The sequence below is a fragment of the Protopterus annectens genome, chromosome 10.part0 (assembly GCF_019279795.1).
Source record: "Protopterus annectens isolate FY-2018-M chromosome 10.part0, PAN1.0, whole genome shotgun sequence".
NCBI lineage: Eukaryota > Metazoa > Chordata > Ceratodontiformes > Protopteridae > Protopterus > Protopterus annectens.
In genome coordinates this window covers 1520541433-1520561912 of record NC_056744.1, presented here as the reverse complement: position 1 = coordinate 1520561912, position 20480 = coordinate 1520541433, and the positions used below count along the sequence as shown (strand labels likewise).

Here is a 20480-nt window from a genome sequence, read left to right as displayed (position 1 = left end):
ATATATATATATATACACACACATCTATATACTTTGCTTTTATTATTACCTAGCCTTGTACTAGAGTTAATGATTTGGGAGAAATTATACAGATTTATAAAGTTGGAGGGGTTGGAGCTGGAGCATGTATGCCAGTCTATGTTAAAGTCACCTAGGATGATTGTTTCTTGGGGTAGGTTTTGATTGCTCCAATGTAGAAGGGCTTCTAGGGTGGGATGTTATTGCCTGGTGGTATCTACCCTGTTATAATATTCATAGTTTTTTTTGTTGGTAAGTTCAGGTTTGGCTAGTAGTAGTTCTGAGGACATTAGGGGGAGTATAGGAGGGTCAATAATGGTAACCTTTAAGTTGTTTTTATAAAGTAATGCTACACCACCCCCTTTTCTGAAATGTCTATCATTATTTATTACATTATAGCCTGGGGGAAGGAATTCGCTATCTGGAGTGGTAGGGTTTAACCAAGATTTGGTTAGGGATAGTAGGTTTGGGGAATAGGTGTCTGTTAGAGTATGTAGTAGATGTACTTTATTATTAATGCTACGTATGCTTAAGTTGAGGAAAAGTAGGCTATTCTTTAGTCTGGAAAGTAAGGTTGAGTTATTAGATGGGGTGGGGAGGAGGGGGAGTGTATGTCAAGGTTTGGGCCTGGATTAGGGTGTATGTCATCTGCTAATCTTAGTTGGTGACTGATATGGTGAAGGAGTTTTGAAAGCTTAGCAAGAATGTGTATGTACTTATGTGTGGAAAGTGATTTTGTGGTTGTTTTGATCAGTGCTGTGGGTGCTAGAGGGATTGTGCTGTGATTGTAATTACTTGAGGATATGTGTAGGCTATAGTGTTTGGTGTGGGTGGTGTATTTGGATGTATGTTTTGATGGGATGGTAATGGTGGCAAGAAGAGTGATGTGATAGGAGGTGAGGTGATAAATTACAGCTAGTAGTGCAAGGGTGATGGCATTGATTGTGCCCATATTGAGTGGCTGTAATGGTATATGTGCAGGAATTAGTGGGAGGAGTGTGTTAATTAGTGGGAGGTGTGTCTAGTAAATGAGGATTGGTAGATGGTGTTTTCTGGGTTTTGTGATTAGTTTTGGGGTTAGTGGGAGGAGTGTATAGGTATAAGTTTTGAGGTAGTGGTTGTTAAATCCAAATTGAGATTCCCTACTCAAAAAAATAATAAGGGGTTCAACTGAATATCACAGGCTGCCAATATCACATTTCTTGGTTCGAAATGATGGTAAATAAAGTCACAGTTAGTAAGGCCACTTTGTTGCCTAAGTAACACCAAGTCCAACAGTTTGTAGAAAAACAGCATTAGTCCCCGTTTACAAAAAAACAAAAAATGGCAATGTGCAGGCATTCATGAAATGACGATAGAATCACCTCCATATATCTCCTTATGCTGTCAAACATCTAAAGCCTGATTATCACTCCATACATGACACCAAAATAGCCGCTGGCAAACTGGGTGTTGATATACATTCATAGGCCCACAAATGAAATGGTTATATGAAGCCAATATTGTGTATAAGTATATATCATTCATACAAAAATCGCTGAAATTGTTGATGTTCACTTACATAAACCATTCCAAAATTTTAGAGTAGTATACACGACCAATTATTCCAAAAGGAATAAAGGTCTAAACTGCTCACAGGTACTAGGAAATGGTAGAGCCTTCCTCGTGTACATTAATGCTTGACTTTTACTTCTCCTCCTAACTACTTTATAATAATAAAAGTTCCACTTGTAGAGAAAAACCTTCTAATATGGATGCCACACAGTATGCAACAGACAGATTAAACAGTTTAAACAGCCAAACTACCACAAAAAATAGTTGGCCCAATGCAAAGCAGAGTCTAAACAGTACAATAAAAACTGTAATGATAAAGTCCACCTCATATAATTAAAGTTCCAACTTCAGGAAATCGGTTGGTATTCGCCTCTTCTGATAGAATTTTTGTTTTGTGGACAGTGGAATTGCAGCTGTCATTTTTATGATCTTTGCAGGTAAGAAGCATGGCTTTGGTTTTCTAAGTGCTGTTTTGCCACCTTTCTCTGAAACATCTGTCTGGAATTTGCCTATCTTACGATGGTCTTCTTTATCACATTTTTTTTCTGTTGTATTCTTGCTTTTCTGTTTTGTAATGTAAAGTACCACCATAAATTTACGATACCAACTGCTTTTGAGGGTTAGTATTCATAAAAACGAGTGCCGCTCACATCAAAGTAAAACAACCATCAAGCAGCCTCCTTATATAATTTCACAGAACAACGAACACAGTTGCCACCAAATTTTAATAAAATCTCTGACGTCTCGGCCAAAGCCTTCCTAATATAATTTCCACTGTATCCCTACAGCAGTGAAGAATGCTCCACCAATGAAGGCAATATTCAGAAAAAGGATACCCTATGAAAGTTTGAGACTCAATAGTACCTGCTCTAAAACGGCTATTATATGGGTTGGTTCTTTATCTGCTACCAGTGCTGCCTTATTGCTACTAAGGAAACTCTGGTTGAAGTATAGTCTGTAAAGATACTGTTTTGAAAGCCAGAACTCAGTGAACCCAAAGCTGGAAAAGTCTGTCTGCAACTGTTGCTCTCGAACTTCCACAAAAAATGCGCTCTGCCCAGTCGGACCTTGCAGGCGATACAAAAGGCCGCACAACAGCCCCCAAGTCTCACTCAGCAAAAATTAAACTGCTGTCTATAGAGACTCTCCCAGGAACCACAAGAGCCCAGCACAATCCAAATGTACTACCAGGCTGAACATCCACTGTTCATATGTTCGAGTGGCGCTTTTGCCAGATACATAGTTATCAGACACTGTGTTTGTCAAAGACAGATACACAGGAACCAAATGGAAAACACACCAAACAAGCCTGTATACGAAGTCCATTTATTGCAGTAAAAACACACCAAGATTAAGTGCTTTCGTCTTTCACATAGAAGACTTCATCAGAATAAAGCACACTGATTCAAGAACCATTTTATACCAGTACATGTTACATAATAGATAAAACTGAGCCAATGGTATTGTCAAAAAAAGTCACATGTAAAATGGTCACATGAGCAATATTAAACACACAGGATGTTAATATTCAAGCCAACTTAGCTTTTTACAAATAAAACACTGTTATATATTAAATACCTTCAGCATATATTTAAAAATACAGGCACAGTAATGCATGTAAAAATGTTAAAATACTTAAAGTTTTATAGATTTTTCTTTTAGGGCTGGAAGTATTGTCAAGGAATCATTTATACCTGGTAGAAAATTAGCTGCTAGACAGAGTTGCCAAACCAGCTCTTTTTTACTTAATAAATTCTTCCATTTACCGTTCTCAAATCTATGTCCACAGTATCCAAACTACCAAATTTAAAGCCTTTAAAATTGGAACAAGTGAGGGAATGCCTATATAATGCACTGGTATCCTTCTTGTTTTTAACATCATATACGTGCACATAGATTCTGCTTGTCAATGCCCTCAACATTTTCCCAACATAGACTACATTGCACGTATCACATAGAGCAAGGTATATCACTCTGGTGGTAAAACAATTTCCTTTCTTGAATATAACTAAACCCTGGTATAGAGGGAGTGCTGTCATTGCACAGAAACCTTGTATCAGTAACTGTCAAATATAAATATGTCTGAGTTGCAGGAGTGCCTTGTGTTGTGGGATCTTTCTGTTTAGTCTCCTAGTACTGAGTAATGCTACTATAATGTTATCCAAATCTGGGTTTGAACTTGCTATGTAGGAATGTCCAGCAGAGGGACACTGTCTGGAAAAGTCACCCAAGATGAAGCAAAGGTGTTAGCCAGCATGCAGCACCCTTATTATGAGATGTGCAAGCCATCTCATTCCAGGCTGGCACATACTCGATCCCTTTGAATGGCACCAACTACATAGCAAATTGTTAAAGCCATTTATCATGTCTTGGTATCTAATCATTATTCTTGGTGAAGGCAAGAAATTACTCAAAACCAGATTATTTTCCTGCCTCTAATACATACCTAGTAGATTCCAGTATATCTCTTTGCATGCCTCTCTGGGTGGAGCATCTCAGGTGTTTTACTCATACATGGGCTACCTAGTTTAAGGGACCTTAAGGACATTATGATATAATGGAGTATGTCACTGGGAAGCAGATTACATTCTGTTTTTGTTGGTTTCATTTCTCTAAGTCTTTTCAGTTTGTAATTCCTAAGAAATGGTATAATTAAATTTCATGAAATTAGAATTGTTTCAGTCTTTTGATGTTAGCCAAAAGTGTTCTTGGCACTTGCAAAATGCCTAGAACTGACTCCTTCTGGAATTCATGTTGAGTTACTTGCATTGGTAGAATATCTAAGTATGTCTGTAGATTCTATTTATTAGACCCATTGCTCCTACTGCTATTGGAACCATCTTGAGTATTTTTCTTCCACATTACCCTCATTTCTGCCTGCAAATCCTGATATTTTATGACTTTGTGTCTCTTTGTATGTAACACACTGTAATCACTAGGTGTAGCAGTTTCAATTATCAATGCTACTTTTGTCTTTTTCATGGACTATTATATCTGTTTTCTTGTCTTTTTTCATGGACTATTGTATCTGTTTTCTTGTCTTTTTCATGGACTATTATATCTGTTTTCTTGTCTTTTTTCATGGACTATTATATCTGTTTTCTTGTCTTTTTTCATGGACTATTATATCTGTTTTCTTGTCTTTTTTTCATGGACTGTTTTATCTGTTTTGCTCACATCTGTTTTTTAACTGTTGGTAATGGGCGATCCCGTGTGATGTACACTTCATCATTCTCTATAATTCTTTGTAGTTCATGCTTCCAATGCTTCTCAGCTCTTTCTTTGTCGTAGTGTTTGCACAATCCCCAGTGCAACAGTTTTGTCACATTCTTCTTCCTGTCAGTGTAAGCCCTCTGCCATGAATGTATCACACCCAGCAACAAGATGTGTGACTGTTTCCAGCTCTTTTTTACAGAACTTACATTTGTTTCTCGCACATGTTCAATGGAATTATAATCCAAAATGTGTGGGGTCCATTACCTTGAGCTGCCATTATTAACCTTTCATCTTCTGGTTTCAAGTCACCTTTCCTTAGCCATTTCTGCATCAAATCCTGAACACCATGAGGCTGTTCCAGGAGATCTCTCACTTGCCACAATATTTATGCCTTTTCCACATTTCTTTCCTTCTCATAGGTTCATAGGTGTTTACTAGGTGATGACCACAAGGGCCTTTTTCAGCCTAGTGATGCATCCCAAAACAATTTCTCGTACCCCTGATAAGTGTAAGTAGGGGCTTGGGAGATCAACCATTTACAGGCTGTCTGTATCCATTAGAGACATAGGTGGCAATCCAGGGATGAATCTCCTGTTCCTTATACAGTTAAAGTTACACTTGAATTGAGATAAGGAGGAACTCTGCTTCACATGGATGGGGAGCCTGTTCCAGAGAAGGGGTAGTCTCTGATATGCATACCTGTCTCTCCAACAGGTACTGTGTATATCACAGGCAAGGTTTAAGTCTTTAGAATGGGTAATTCTGGTGCTGTTTGTTTTGCAAATATGCAGGAGGTCATCTGATTCTTCTCCTTATATACTTTCTTTTTTGGCACATTCAGTTGTCTAATTTTTTTGTCTACTTCTGGTTTGGTTTCCATTCCCAATTGACACAGGAATGCTTCTAATAAACTAAGCAGAGAGGTCTTCTTAGATTTCCTCTCCTCACATTTTAAAACTTTCCCTATGTTTGGATCTGATGAGGTCAGCAAATATGTACGCAGTCTCATGACTGCAGCTCTATACATGTAATTAATTTCATTGAGGCCCATACCTTCTTCAGAGGAAGAAATATACAATCTTGGTAAACACTGATTTTTATATATCATTTCATAAGCATGAAACATTTTTCTTGTTTTCCTAACAAAATGATCCAATACCTTTTGAGGCCAGTTATTCACATCAAACTGTACATTAAAACAGGAAGAACAAATTGATTTATAGCTCGGAATTTATTCCTAAATGTCAACTCTGTTCTCAGTATTAGTCTTAGTCTTCTTAAGTATTCCGTACTGGATGTTATCCACATATTCATGTTTTATCGATGATCCTTCAATTCCCAAATATGTATACACTCCCTCCTGTTCAAGTCCCTTTGTATCACATTCCTGACCCAGATTGATATTTTCTTGGTACTACAACTTTCCTGCTTTAAACATTGCTTTTACACATTTATCAAGAACAAGCAACATTCTTACATCATCTGCAAAAGTTTTAACAATTGTAGTTGTGCTTTCAACTCCTCATCTGAGGAACTATACAGTTTTAAGATATCCAGAAAAGGTAGATGAGAAGTCTACAAGCAAAGTTGTTTTCTGGGAGCCATATTGTAACCATGACCTAAGTAAACAACTTAATGGGTTAAGATCAAGACAAAACAGCAGCAGTGACAAAGAATCACCCTGGATATATCCCTTTTGACTTTTATTCCTGAGATAATAATTAGCCCTTTGTTTTGGCTTCACTGGAAAGTGGATTGACACTGTTTCATGTTCACTGCAATGTAGTTGATCAATGTAGGATTTATGTTATACATCTGGAAGGACTCCTTTACCCATGAATGTGGAATGCTGTCAAATGCTTTTTTTTTGTAATTTATCCATGCCATACTTAGATTCTTCCCCTTTTTACAATTCTGTATTATGGCTTTATTTAGCAACAAATGATCCTTTTTTCCACATGTGTTTATTTTATTACCCTTTTGTTTTATTGCCATGACTGAGTTTTTTTCCAAATGACAATAAACTCTGTCCGCAACAATTCCAGTGTATAGTTTGTACATCATGAGAAGGGAAGTTTTTGGTCTGTAGTTTTTAGCTTGCAGCTTTACTCTTAAGGAGTAGTATAATTTTTCCTGTTATTAACCAGGTTGGTGTCTGTTGGGATGCACATATAAGTAATTCTTATTCAGGGCTAAATATTGGTATAAATATGTTAATACTGGGCCTGTGGATTTCCAGTTAAGAACTTTTATTAATTTTACTTCAATTTATCTGAAACTTACTTCATCCCATTTCCTATCCTCTATATTTGAACTCCTTAATGTTTGTTTTATTTTTTTTTATCCATTCAACATCTTTGTTATGTGCCACTGAGTCTTCATAAATAATTCTCCACATTGTGCCTATTTCTTTTTTTTTTTTTTTTTTTTTTTTGGTGGTGTTTCTATTTTTTTGTTTCCCAGTTTTCTGTAAAACTTTTTTTGGGTCATCAGTGAATTGCTTATTTTGTACTTTTCCTTTAGATTTTCCTGCATATTTTCTAAGTTTTTCTGCCTGTGCTCATAACTTTGGTTTATGATTTGCAATAGTGTATGATGGATCAGTGTTTGTTTTGATACTGCACATTGTTTTTACCATATCTTGCTTTCTAAGTATTATTGTAGATATGCTCACTCTTCTATATTCTTCTAACAATTACATTTCTTGTCTTAATTACTTTACAGTTTTCTCTGTTTGACGCTTCCATAGCGGAATTTTACTTTTTCCTTCCTTTCCATTATTGCTTTATGTTTTTGTGGTAAGACTTTATCTGTTATTAATTTAGCTGCACAGTAATGTATCCTATTTGCATCTTTTATATTACTCGAATTTCTCTTAATGGTCTTCATTACTTTGTTTATCTGTTTTTTCCAGACTTCTAACAATTTGGCCCTTATTTACTTTCCGTAATTTATTTCTATTAACTTCTATTTATTTCTATAAACTAATGCTATGTTCCTTCACATATATAAGTTCAACCATATATTTGTTTACATTCAGGTATTTAAAGTCTTGTTCTGTTTGATATTATGTATATATTTTTGTCCTGTAAATGTGTTAACACTCATTTTTTTGTCTATAATTTCTATTACTTGATGTGATGACTTTGTGTGTAAGCTTAAGCTGGAGCCTTTCTCCCCGGGCCTCCACTGAAAATGGGCACTGTGCCAGTCGGACCATCCCAGTAAACCAATGTAAAATATAAATAAATAAATAAAATTCTTTCATCAATCTTATTATGTATATCCATTACAGATCTATGTGGACTGGCAGTATATAGGAGTGGAGAAGGAATAGGTGTGGCCTGGTATACTGAAGGCTGAGATGTTTTAGATTATGTTCTAGGAGGCTTTAGAAATATTTTATTTATAGCCTCAACATAAGTTATGGGCTTAGTAGTGTGTTGTGATTGATATGGTGTTGTGGATGTGTGATGTCCTCCAACAGTGGACATATGTGAGAGGTTTAGCTACCTCTTTCTTAAATATTTTGTTTATTTATTGCCATTTGTTTACTGAGAAATTTTCAGTGGAGGCCCGGAGAGAAAAGCTCCACAGACTAACAGTACAAAACATACAAACAGTAATTACAATATAAAACAGCTTCCAGATAAAATCAAGTAAAACAATGCATACATAGTAATATACCATAAATGCAAGGGTGGCACACAAATTATATGTACATGTGAGTATAGTTGAGCATAACAAGTATTGCAGGTTGCAAAACTAGAAGATTAATTGAGTTAATAAACATAATTAAGTGGTTTATAGAAAGCAATATGTGAAAACTGATTTGTAAAAGGATGGGAAGGGGGGGCAGTGAGAGGTATTGTAGAAAAGATGGATAGAAGAGTAAAAGTTTAGCAAGGTTTGTTTTGGTAGTGCGTATGAGTGAGTTTGAAGAGGGAAGGGATGCGGGATAGTGTGTGAGTGAACTTAGAGTGTGGGCATTCAAGTTATAGAAGAATGAGAACAGGTGCATGTGCATTGCCAGAGGGAAGAGAGATGTAATTGCAATTCTTTTGTGAAGGAATTGATTTTACTAACGGTTCTGATAGCTGAAGGTAAATAGTTCCAAAGCTTGGCAACAGAGAAGGAATAAAGCATGTTGCCGGCAGCGAGTTTAGGTTTGTGTACTTGCACTAGTTGGTTTTCAGATCTAAGTGGCCTGTTAGGGTGGTATAGGGTAGGGACGGAAGTGGAAGAGAGGGCTGGGCAGTCTGAAAGTTTGTAAATAATTTTATGAGCTGTGACTAGCTTTAGGTAGGTGAGATGATGGGGAAGGTTGAGTCAGTTAAGTGGTTTTAGTGAAATACAATGACGGGAAGAGTATTTTGCATCGGTTGCAAATTTGTCAACCTTGTTGTAACAAGTCTCAAGCTTGTTTTTTATGTTGCAGTGGATATTGGTTATTTACATCTCTTGAAGATCATGCTATCAGTTGGTAGAAGGAGTGACCAATCAGTAAGCATAATGCATTTGCTACACTATATTATAATACCTAAGGGCAACCACAAAGCATTCTGTAGCTATGTCCGCAACCTCAAAGGCAATACACAATTGTGTGCAGAGCTCATTGTAAATGAAGCCACCTGTATTGAGCCAGAAGGTATAACAAACTCCTGGTGGATAAATTCAGCTTTAACTTTACTCCTCTTTCCCCTCAACCTTCTGTCAGGAAATATCATCAAATATAACTCCCTACTATCGCTAGGGAACAGGTCCTTATTGCTCTCTCTAAGACCAAGAACACTGCATCAATGGGCCCAGACAATATCCCAGAATACCTTCTAAATAGCATGAAACATGACCTATCAGGGCCTCTGGAATTACTATTTAACTGTAGCCTCCAAACAGGCTTCATGTCCCATGAATGGAGAAAGGCAACAGTCATCCCTCTGCACAAAGGTGGGCCATCTACAAACCCTGGAAACTACAGACCCATAAGTCTCATTAGTCTTATATGTAAAGTCATGGAAAGAATTATCATGGAGATGATCAACAGAGATATAGTAAACCTCCAGACACTGGAACCAACCTAGTTTGGTTTCGTCAAGGGCAGATCATATCTACTCAACCTGGTAGACTTCTTTGAGAAGGTCACCAAAGCAGTGGATGAAGGCAAAATCATTCACACTGCCTATCTTGACCTGGCCAAGGCATTTGACACAATATTCCACTCTGGCATTGTTGACAAACTCAACAGGTTAGGTACAAACTCGTATGTCACCCAGTGGATAGCCATCTCGCTTGCAGACAGGGCCCAGGAAGTTAGAATTGGGGAATCCACCTCTACAAAGAGGCCAGTCACAATTGGAGTCCCTCAGGGATCAGTCTTCGGACCGCTTCTTTTTGGCATTTACTTCTCAGAAGTCAACACCAATGTCAGTGGTCTCTGGCTGACTAAATCTGTAGATGATTGCAAATTAGGAGGTGTCATTGAATCTCACACTGACACAGATGTTCTCCGGGAGGGGCTGACACAGACGAATAACTGGTGTAAGAGCCATGGACTAAAACTAAATGCCAAGAAACACATAATAGTATACTTTGGGAAGTCATCCATCCCTGGTAACTATCATATTGACATCACACCCCTTAGAGCTGACCCAGTAGTCAGGGACATAGGGACACACATAGATAGTAATCTAGCCTTTGATCATCACATGTGTACAGCGGTGAGGAAATCATTCTATGTTGCCCAACTTACAAGCAAAGAAGTCATTGTTCCACTGAATTCGGCATTCATCAGACCTATCACTGAGTACAATGCCCGCTTTGGTATGTACCTAACCAGGCATATCCAACAGTTAGAATGTCCACAAAGGTTCCTCACTAAAAAAATACAGGGCATAAGTATTATGTCCTATGCAGACCGCCTCAAGGCCCTATCCCTGTATTCTGTCACCTATAGGCTTTTGAGGGGAGATCTATGCTTGGTATACAGGGCATTGTCAGATGCCACTCTGATGACCCTCCTGCATAGCCACAAAACAAACAGTACCAGAATTACCCATTCTAAATACTTAAGCCGTGGCTGTGATATAAATAGAACTTGCTGGAGTGATAGGTATGTATCCCAGAGACTACCCTGTCTATGCATCAGGCTCCCAATACATGTGAAGCAGAGTTCCTCCCTAACCCAATTCAAGTGCAACTTGGACAATTGGATGGGAAACCGTACATTTATCCTCTGGTTTGGCACCTGTGTCTCTAATGGACACAGGTAAACTGTAAATAATTCTTCTCCCAGGCCCATGCTTACACTTATCAAGGATATCAGAACTTGTCAGAGATTTGGGATGAATGGCTAGGATTAAAAAGCCCTTGTGGTCATTATCCTAGTAAATACCCATGAACCTAATGCACTCAGACTGGCCACAGATGGGGTGAGAGCAGACTGTTGATCTATATTAGCACGTAGGTTCTAAGTAGATACTAGGCTATCAGCCCTGGGGCCTATACAAGTTCAGCCAAAAAGGTACCCTGGCTTTTGCCACCCAAAAAATTATTTTCCTGTGCCACTGTTGAGCAGAGCCACAGAGGTGATCCCTGGGGTGAATTTCCTATTTCCCATCCAATCACCACAATTTTTCTTGAAGAGTGCTAATGAGGAGCTTTGTTTGCTATAGAGAGGTAGTTTATTCCAGAGTATTGGAAGTCTCTGGGACAGGAATCTATCCCTCCGGCATGTTCTGTTTATTGTGGTGACAAGGTTTAGGTCCCTAGAGTGTGTAGCTCGGAGGGACTGGGATTTCTTTAAGTGGAGCATGTCCAACAGCTCTGGGTTTGACATAGCTTTGTATGTTAGGCAGAGATCACATCTGAGTAGGCGATATGCGATGGAGTAAAGCTGGAGTTTTTTGAGACGGTCTGAGTAGGGCATCTGTTTGAGGCCAGTAATCCTCTTTGTGAGATATTTCTGTGGCCTTTCCAATTGTTGTAGATGTCTTGTGAGGTACGTACCAAAAGGGGTGTTGTACTCTATAATGGGTCTAATGAATGATGAGTAGAGGGGAACAATGACCTCTTTTTTTCTGGATGAGAAACCTTTTGTGATGAGGTGTGCCACGTAGAAGGATTTCCTGACTACTGTGGCGATGTGATTATCGAAAGAGAGACTACTGTCCACCTGTGTCCCAAGGTCTCTTATCACACTTTCGGTGTTAAGTATACTACCACCTATGTTGTAGTTCATGGGTACAGAGTTTTTACCAAAGGAGATGGCAATGCACTTTTTGGCATTGAGCCTGAGGCCATGGCTTTGACACCAGGCATCTGTCTCATTGAGGCTCTTTTGTAGGATGTCCACATTGTTAAGAGTTTTGATTATGGCTCCTATTTGCAGTCATCTGCAAACTTCATTAGCCAAAGACCTTCTGTGTTAGCCTACACTTCAGAGAAGTAGATACCAAACAGGTGAGGACCCAGGACTGAATCCTGTGGTACTCCACTTGTCACTGGTCTGAGGTCGGATTTGGAGTCTGCTACTTTCACAGTGTGGGTTCTGTCAGTGAGCCAGTTAGCAGCCCATCTTGTGACATAGGGATTTGTACCTAGTTTAGTGAGTTTATCTATAATTTCAGAGTGGGGGGTGGCATTGAAAGCCTTGGCAAGATCTAGCTAGGCTGTGTGAACCACCTTACCCTTGTTTACAGCTTTGGTGACTGCTTCAAAGAAGTCTGTCAGATTTAGGAGACATGATCTGCCTTTTACAAACCCAAACTGGGTGGAGTCCAGAGTTTGGAGATTACTAATGTCTTTGTTTATAAGTTCCATGATGATACGTTGCATGGCCTAGCAGACCAGGCTCGTCAGGCTAATGGGGTGGTAGTTCCCAGGGTCCGTGGTGGCTCCCCCCTTGTGGAGGTGGGATAACCGTCGCTGTGTGCCATTCAGCAGGCACAAAGCCTGAGGTGAGGCTATAATTGAACATGGTCCTTAGGTGGGGTGCCAGTTCATTCTGTAGTTCATGTAGAACGCAACCTGGGATGTTGTCTGGACCCATGGATGCTGTGTTCTTGGCTTTGGAGAGTGTGGTTTTTACCTGTGCAGCCATGATTACTGGAACTTTGCATTCTTCTGGTATAGAGATGGGCTCATTAGGGGGTGAGAGGGGGGGGTAAAGTCAGCATTGAACCTATCTGCCAGGATGTTGGCAATATCAGTTAGGTCTGTAAATTTAGTGCCATTGTGCTGTAACTCAGAGCAGATCTGAGTATTGCCACTGAGATTCTTAACATAGCTATAGAATGCTTTGTGGTTGTCTTTAGAATCAGTGGTGATTTTGTTTTCGTAACTAGCTTTGGAGGATTTTATCAGGGATCACGCCAGGGAGCTCCTCCACTCATGGGATTTTATTCTCTTTTGCAATAGTTTCTTCCTTCTGTTGTACAGTTTGTTTATGGCAGGGGACCACCAGATTGGCTTCCTTTTTTTGGAGGATAGCATCTTGGTTCTGTTTGGGATAGCACGAACCATGCACTCATGTAAGTGCTTATAAAGTTCAATTGTGTAGGATTCAGTAGTCGTAACTGTATTGTCCATCTGCATGGGTGTCATGAAGTTCACCACTTCTGTCTTAAGAAGCATGAAGTTGGCTTTGGAGAAATTTTTTACCATGGTTTCCTTAATGGGGGGTGGGGGCAGAATGTGGATATCTATGGTAATTAGCTTATGGTCGGATCGGACCAATGAGGTGTTGACTTCAGGTGTGGAACACCGGTCACTCATGTTGTTAATGACAAGATCTAGGATATTGTTGCCCCTGGTGGGGGTGTGGGTAAGTTGATCCAGGACATTGGAGTTTATGAATTCCAGAAAGCGTTGAGTGAAGGAGTTGGTACATGAGTAGTTTTCCCAGTTAATGGTGGAGTAGTTGAAATTGCCCATTATTAGGGTGTTTGGTTGAACCCCAATATTTTCCAGTACATCAAGAAAAGAGGAGTGGGAATCCTGGGGCATGGTGGGTGATCTGTAGCAAGCTACAATTTGGATTGCAGTTTTGCCCAGAGTTAGTTGCACTTGGATAACCTCGGCTGCATTATGCTGAGCAACTAGCCTGGAGGTGTGGATATCCTTAATGAATATGGACACACCTCCGCCTTTGGTGTTCCGGTCCAGGTAACATGGCAGAAAAGTGTGGTATGAGTTATAGCCTGGTAGTGCAGGGGTGCTCTCTGGAGTCTTAAACCAGGTCTCAGTCACTGCACAGATATTAATGTTCTCTGTTTTAAGGAGTGCCTCGAGTGAGTGCATTTTGAGATTTAGACTTCTAGCACTGAGTAGCGTCACCCTCAGTTTTTGTTTGGCTGTTCCTGTTACAGTGGTGAATTTGTCATTTGAACCTTGCCTAAAAAAGGCACTATAGGGGCGGCAAGAACCTTAGCCAGTATCCAGAATCCCAGGGGTGACAGTTGCAGGCCATCTCTGGCAAAGCATCGTGGTCTGTCGACCATGTCATCCCAGGCAGACAGATACTGGATCTCTTTAGAATGGCACCAGAAGCTTAGCCAATTGTTGAAGTCAATCATTTTGTCCTTGTACTGCGGCATCATTCTGGGTGATGGCAGAATGCTACTAAGGGCTAGGGTCATACCTACCTGGGATACAAGATCAGAGAGCTCTTCCATGTCTCTTTTCATGTAGTCCAGGGAGGTACGTCTCAGGTCATTCACACCAACATGGACAATGACAGAGTCATATATGTACTTGTTGTGGAGTGACCTGAGTGCGAGGGTTATGTGGTGGATCCTGGCACCCGACAGGCAGCTGACAGTAACCTTCTCCTTTTTTAGCCTGGTGAGTGGGACATCAGTGTACCTGACTATAGAGTCACCTATGACTAGTGTGTTGGGTACGTTGTTTTGCCTTATTTGCTGTGGTTGAATGGCACACTGAGTCTGCAGGCTATGTGTCATTTGGGTTGTGTTGGGGGGTGGAGGTTGCTTGCATTTCTGCTTTGGAGGTCTCTGCTGCTTGAGCAGATTATTATTGAGAGCCTCCGCGAATGTTTTTGTGCTTCTATGTGTGGATTTTGGTGGTGTAGATTTAGTGAGACTATGTGATGAGTGTGGTGTGGTGCAAGTGTTTACCTTCTCCTCTTGACTGTCAAGTTCAGTCTTGATTGGAGAGAGCTTTACCTCCAGTTTGGCTAGATAAGTGCATCTCTCACAGGTTGTAGTGTTGGGTGGTAGGAGGAGAGGGTTGTCTGTGTACATGAGGCAATTTCTACATTGCCCCAAGATGCCCAGATTCATCAGATCCCAGGATGCAAAAAACTCCCTTACTAGCCTCAGTAAGAAACTGAGATGCCTCATAAAATCCTCCAAAGCTAGTTACGAAAATAAAATTGCCAAAGATTCCAAAGACAACCACAAAGCATTCTATAACTATGTCAAGAATCTAAATGGCAATGCTCAGATCTGCTCTGAGCTCAAACAGAATGGCATTAAATATACTGATCCAAAGGATATTGCCAATATCCTGGCAGATCGATTCAGTGCCAACTTCACCCCCTAAATGTCCCATCTCAATACCGGAAGATTGCCAAATTCCAGTAATAACGGCCACACAGGTACAAAACGCACTCTCTAAAGCCAGGAATACAGCATCCATGGGACCAGATGACATCCTGGGCTGTGTACTACATGAACTACAATATGAACTGGCACCTCACCTAAGTGTCATGTTTAATCATAGCCTCACCTCAGGTTTCGTGCCCACTGAGTGGTGCAGAGCTACAGTTATCCCAAACCACAAGGGGGGATCCACCTTGGATCCCGGAAACTACCGTCCCATCAGTCTGACAAGCCTTATCTGCAAGGCCATGGAGAGTATTATCATGGAACTTATAAACAAAGACATTGGCAACCTTCAAACACTGGACCCCACCCAGTTTGGGTTTGTGAAGGGCCGATCTTGTCTCCTGAACCTGATTGACTTCTTTGAATCAGTCTCCAGAGCCATGGGCAAGGGTAAGGTGGTCCACACAGCCTATCTAGACCTTGCCAAGGCCTTTGATACCATCCCCCACTCTGGAATCATAGATAAACTTACTAAGTTGGTCATTAATCCCTATGTCACCCAATGGGTTGCTAAATGGCTTACTGATAGAACCCACACTGTAAAAGTAGCCGACTCCAAATCCAGCTCCAGACAAGTGACAAGTGGAGTACCTCAGGGTTCAGTCCTGGGGCCGCTCATGTTTGGCATCTACTTCTCTGAAGTACAGGTCAACACTAAGGGACTCTGGCTAACAAAGTTTGCAGATGACTGCAAACTGGGAGCCATTATTGAATCCCAAATGATGTGGATACTCTACAAAAGGGCCTTACAGAAACAGATGCTTGGTGCCAGAGCCATGGGCTCAAGCTCAATGCCAAGAAATGTATTGTTATCCCCTTTGGGAAAAAACATGTATCCATGAATTACCATATAGGTGGCAGTACACTAAACACAGAAAGTGTGATAAGAGACTTAGGGACACAGGTGGACAGTTGTCTCACCTTCGATAACCACATCGCCACAACAGTCAGGAAATCCTTCTATGTGGCACACCTCATCACAAAGGGCTTTTCATCCAGAAAAAAGGAGGTCATTGTCCCACTGTACTCATCCCTCATTAGACCCATTATAGAATACAACGCCCCGTTTGGTATGTACCTCTCAAGACATCTGCAACAACTGGAAAGGCCTCAGAAAAACCTCACTAAAAGGATCACAGGCCTAAAGCAGATGCCCTACGCTGACCGCCTTAAAAAACTCCAGCTATACTCTGTCGCATATCGTCTGCTCAGAGGCAATCTCTGCTTAACATACAAGGCCATGTCAAACCCAGAGCTGTTGGACATGCTACACTTAAAGAAATCCCAATCCCTCAGAGCTACACGCTCCAGGGATCTAAACCTTGTCATCACAATAAACAAAACATGCTGGAGGGATAGGTTCCTGACCCAGAGACTCCCCAGACTCTGGAATAGATTGCCCATACATGTCAAGCAGAGTGCCTCTTTGGACCTCTTCAAGAGGAACCTTGACGATTGGATGGGAGAAATGAAATTCACCCCAGGGATCACGTCAGTTGCCCTGCTAGACAGGGGTCCAGGAAAGTAAATAATGTGGGAAGAAATAGCCAGGGAATTGTTATGGCTAGGCTTGTATAGGCCCTAGGGCTGATAGCCTAGTACCAACCTATGAACCTATGAACCTATGAAGATAGACAGGAGAGAACACTGGGAGCTGACTCTTGGACATGCCTGAATAAAAAACTATTTTCCTCTAGATAAGTGAGGAAAGTGAGTACAAGAGCTGTTTTCTCTAAGCAAGTGAGGAAGGTAAGTACCAAAACTGTTTTCCTGTAGGTAATGAGGAAGGTTAAGTGTTGTAGTAATTAGTATGTTAATTAGTGCTTACAGGTTCTGAACAAGTGCTGATCACGAATAAGCAAATTCAAGTGCAAAAACTAAGAATCTGTATCTGGACTAAACTAGTTACAGGAAAGGAGGGAAACAAGTGCAAATGCAGACTTTTAATTCAGAAAGTTGAGAGAGATGGAAAAACTGCCCAAGCGACCAATAACTACAATTTCTGGGCCAGAACCACTCCTTATGTGGTAGATAGGTTACCTAGTGCTTACCACTCCCACTGATAAGTTAGAAGGCTTCCCTCCAACACAGAAAGCTTGGGGGGGGGGGGCTCAGAAGCTTAATACTGTCCTGGATACAGCAAATCTGAATCTGGACTACACTAGTTACAGGAAAGGTAATTTTTTTTTTACTTACATTTTACTAGCAAGTCATATTGAAAAAGATGGAGAACTTCTGTGTTTCTTGTTCAGAATGTCAGAAAACTGCACCCCATCCTGTGTATGAATGCCATTTGATCCTACAGTCTCTCTAGAAATATCCTTCGAATGTACTGCTAAGGGCAATGTGGGGTCATTAGTAAAATCTGTCAGTGAATACCAGTACATGGTAGTCATAATGGAGTGTGCTAGCAAATTTCCAGAAGCAGCACTCCTATGCAAAGGAATGCTAGGGTTATTGCCAGAATGGGTATCTCTAAAGTGGTACTTACTGTTCAAGGCACTGTCTTTATGACAGTGGTACTGTCTCAGTTATTTTAGTGCTTTAAGTAAGACAGCTGAAGACATCACTCGACCATCTGCAGCCTAATGGTGTGGATGAGAGGTTTAATAAAACACTACAATCCATGCTCAGGAAAGTTGTTGATGCATTTGTTAAAAACTGGGGCCAGTTGTTAGTGTATTTACTGTTTGCAGTCAGAGGAATGCCACAAGCTGCAAATGCATTTACCCCTCTTGAACTTCCATAGGTCATGCACTCAAGTGTGCTGCTTAACATTGCTAAGGAAACTTGGGAAGAGGAAAAGATACTACGTGTAAGTCTGATAGAACACCATGTGAGATTGCATGCTTGATAGACTGGTAATGTCCATAGTAAGAGAACACATGAAGACATCCCAGGAAGTCTAACCATGCCTTTACAATAAGAATGTCCAACTTAAGAAATGTAGCCCATGATATCAGGCAATAGTGTTAGTCCCTTTCCACAAAAAACTAATTTCTGACCAAATAGCAGGAGGCTGTCTGAAGTAATGGAAAGAATAACGCAGTTAAGTATGAGGTTGTACAGCCAGAAAAGGGAAAGAAATACAGAGATAAATTATCTCATTAATGTGGTGAAGTCATGGAAAGAAGTAGACAGTTCTGCAGAGACGCTTACATGCAGAAGTTCCTATGACAGAGACCAAAGAGTGTCTACCCAAAATGCAGATAGAGGAATCCTTGTCAAACTACAAAAGCAGGAAGTGAGAATTTTTATTAAGAAATAAAGGAATGCTCTCAGAAATACCAGGAGGAGCTACGATAACAGAACACAATATAGAGATAACCTCTAGAATGAAGATTAGACTTAACAGAGTACCAAAGTAACAAAAACTGTAAGATTTTTTTTTTACATTTTTAATTATATTTATATTTATATTTATATTTTAGGTAATACAGTCATGTGGGATCAGAGCCATTTGGATGGTTGCTGCTTTGTTCACATGTTGTAGTTTCTTTTTTTTTTTAAATTTATGGTCATATTCATATTATATGGATAAGGCTAGTTTAGGTCAGTTCATTTGAGAAGCCAGTATTTAGCTGTAGCTAGTACAATCTGAGTATAACTTCATTCAGTCTTAGCTACCAGTTTCTAATTGGCTGTGGGTTTTGATGATGGCCATAAAGTGTATATTAATGCTTTGATGATCTGTACCTAAGTATCACTATGTAACCCTTTGGCAGATACAGTTATTCCATGCTGACATGACAGTTATGTCCGTGTATAATCATCAGCTATTTGGATCATGTTTCATAAGCAGTATGCCCTCTGTTAAGCATTTAAAAATTAAATGCAGTAAAATTGTGCATCTTGGTTTCTTTCTCTTTTAATCACATTTCCTTTTATTTTAGCTCCAGATAGACCAATCACTCCTTCAGAAGAAGGTGTAAAAAGCCCCAAGTCCGAAAGTAAGTTTTCTCCTCTCTTGGAATTCTTATGCTAGTATAATACCTTTTCATATAATCTCTAAATAAGTAAAGGGGATCAGCAGAACTGGTTTCCTTGCCCATGCTTATTGTGTTCCTTATTTGTGGAATTCACTACCTGCTTGCTGCAATAGTATCTTAGATTTTTTTAAATGGTCTCTGGCTATTTTTAAAGTGTTCTTATTGTGGTAATATTCTTATAATAACTTTTTTCTTGATATATTTATGCATTTTAAGGTGACATGTCTCACACACACACACACACACACACACACACACGCGCATGCATGCACACACACACACACACACACACACACACACACACACACACACACACACACAGTTTGTTACCTCAGAAAATGTAATTAGTCTCTTATTTCCAATTTTATGTCTTCTGTTGCACTCACTGAAACTGATACTGTAGAACTGTTTTTACATATATTAATTCCTTATTTTTTTTTTGTAACAAGTTTTCACATTTTTCTTGCTCCAGCCAGAACTCCTACAAATCTAGTGATATTTAAAGAATCACTCCCACCTGCAGGACAGTTTTCTTCTGTGTCTGCTATGAACCTTTATTTAATTACCATTCTAATGTACTTCCTTTTAATACTTCCTGATACAGCTTCTGTAACAGCAATGGATCTCAGTGCGATTATTTTAACAATAACCCATAACTGCGTGTAAGTATCACAGGATTTGCCAATGATGTGGTTTGATTACAGTAATCTTGTAGAACCTTATAATGAGCAAACAGCAGTTAGTAATTTTCCTCCGCAGACAGAGGCAGCAGTTATAACTAATTTGTCTGACGTCCCACTCTTATTAAAAAAAAAAAAGTTTGATGACCCTGTTCCAGAGTAGTGGTATCCTATGGAACCCAACTAGTGACAGGTATTTGTGTAGATATGGCTTCACCTAGTTTGGCTTCCTATGTCCTATCATTCAGCCAGTTTACAACCAAGTGGGTGACATAGGGGTGTATTCTCCACATCACACAAGCACTCAGTCTCTGCACCACAAGTACACATATGATGCAGCCATTAAACATGTGAGTAAAAATAGCTTGAGCTGTACTTCCCTGGACTATATGAAGAGT

General features: G+C 39.9%; 1 protein-coding gene across 4 annotated transcripts in view; it reads left to right on the top strand.

Moving 5' to 3' along the window:
* The window catches only part of LOC122813703 (zinc-binding protein A33-like), a 596671-nt gene that overhangs the window by 372780 nt on the left and 203411 nt on the right, over positions 1-20480 (top strand). For all 4 annotated transcript variants that reach the window (XM_044086161.1, XM_044086160.1, XM_044086159.1 and 1 more), the window contains exon 9: positions 19307-19363. In XM_044086161.1, the coding sequence (XP_043942096.1) occupies positions 19307-19363 (57 nt within the window). The remainder of the gene's footprint in view (positions 1-19306; positions 19364-20480) is intronic.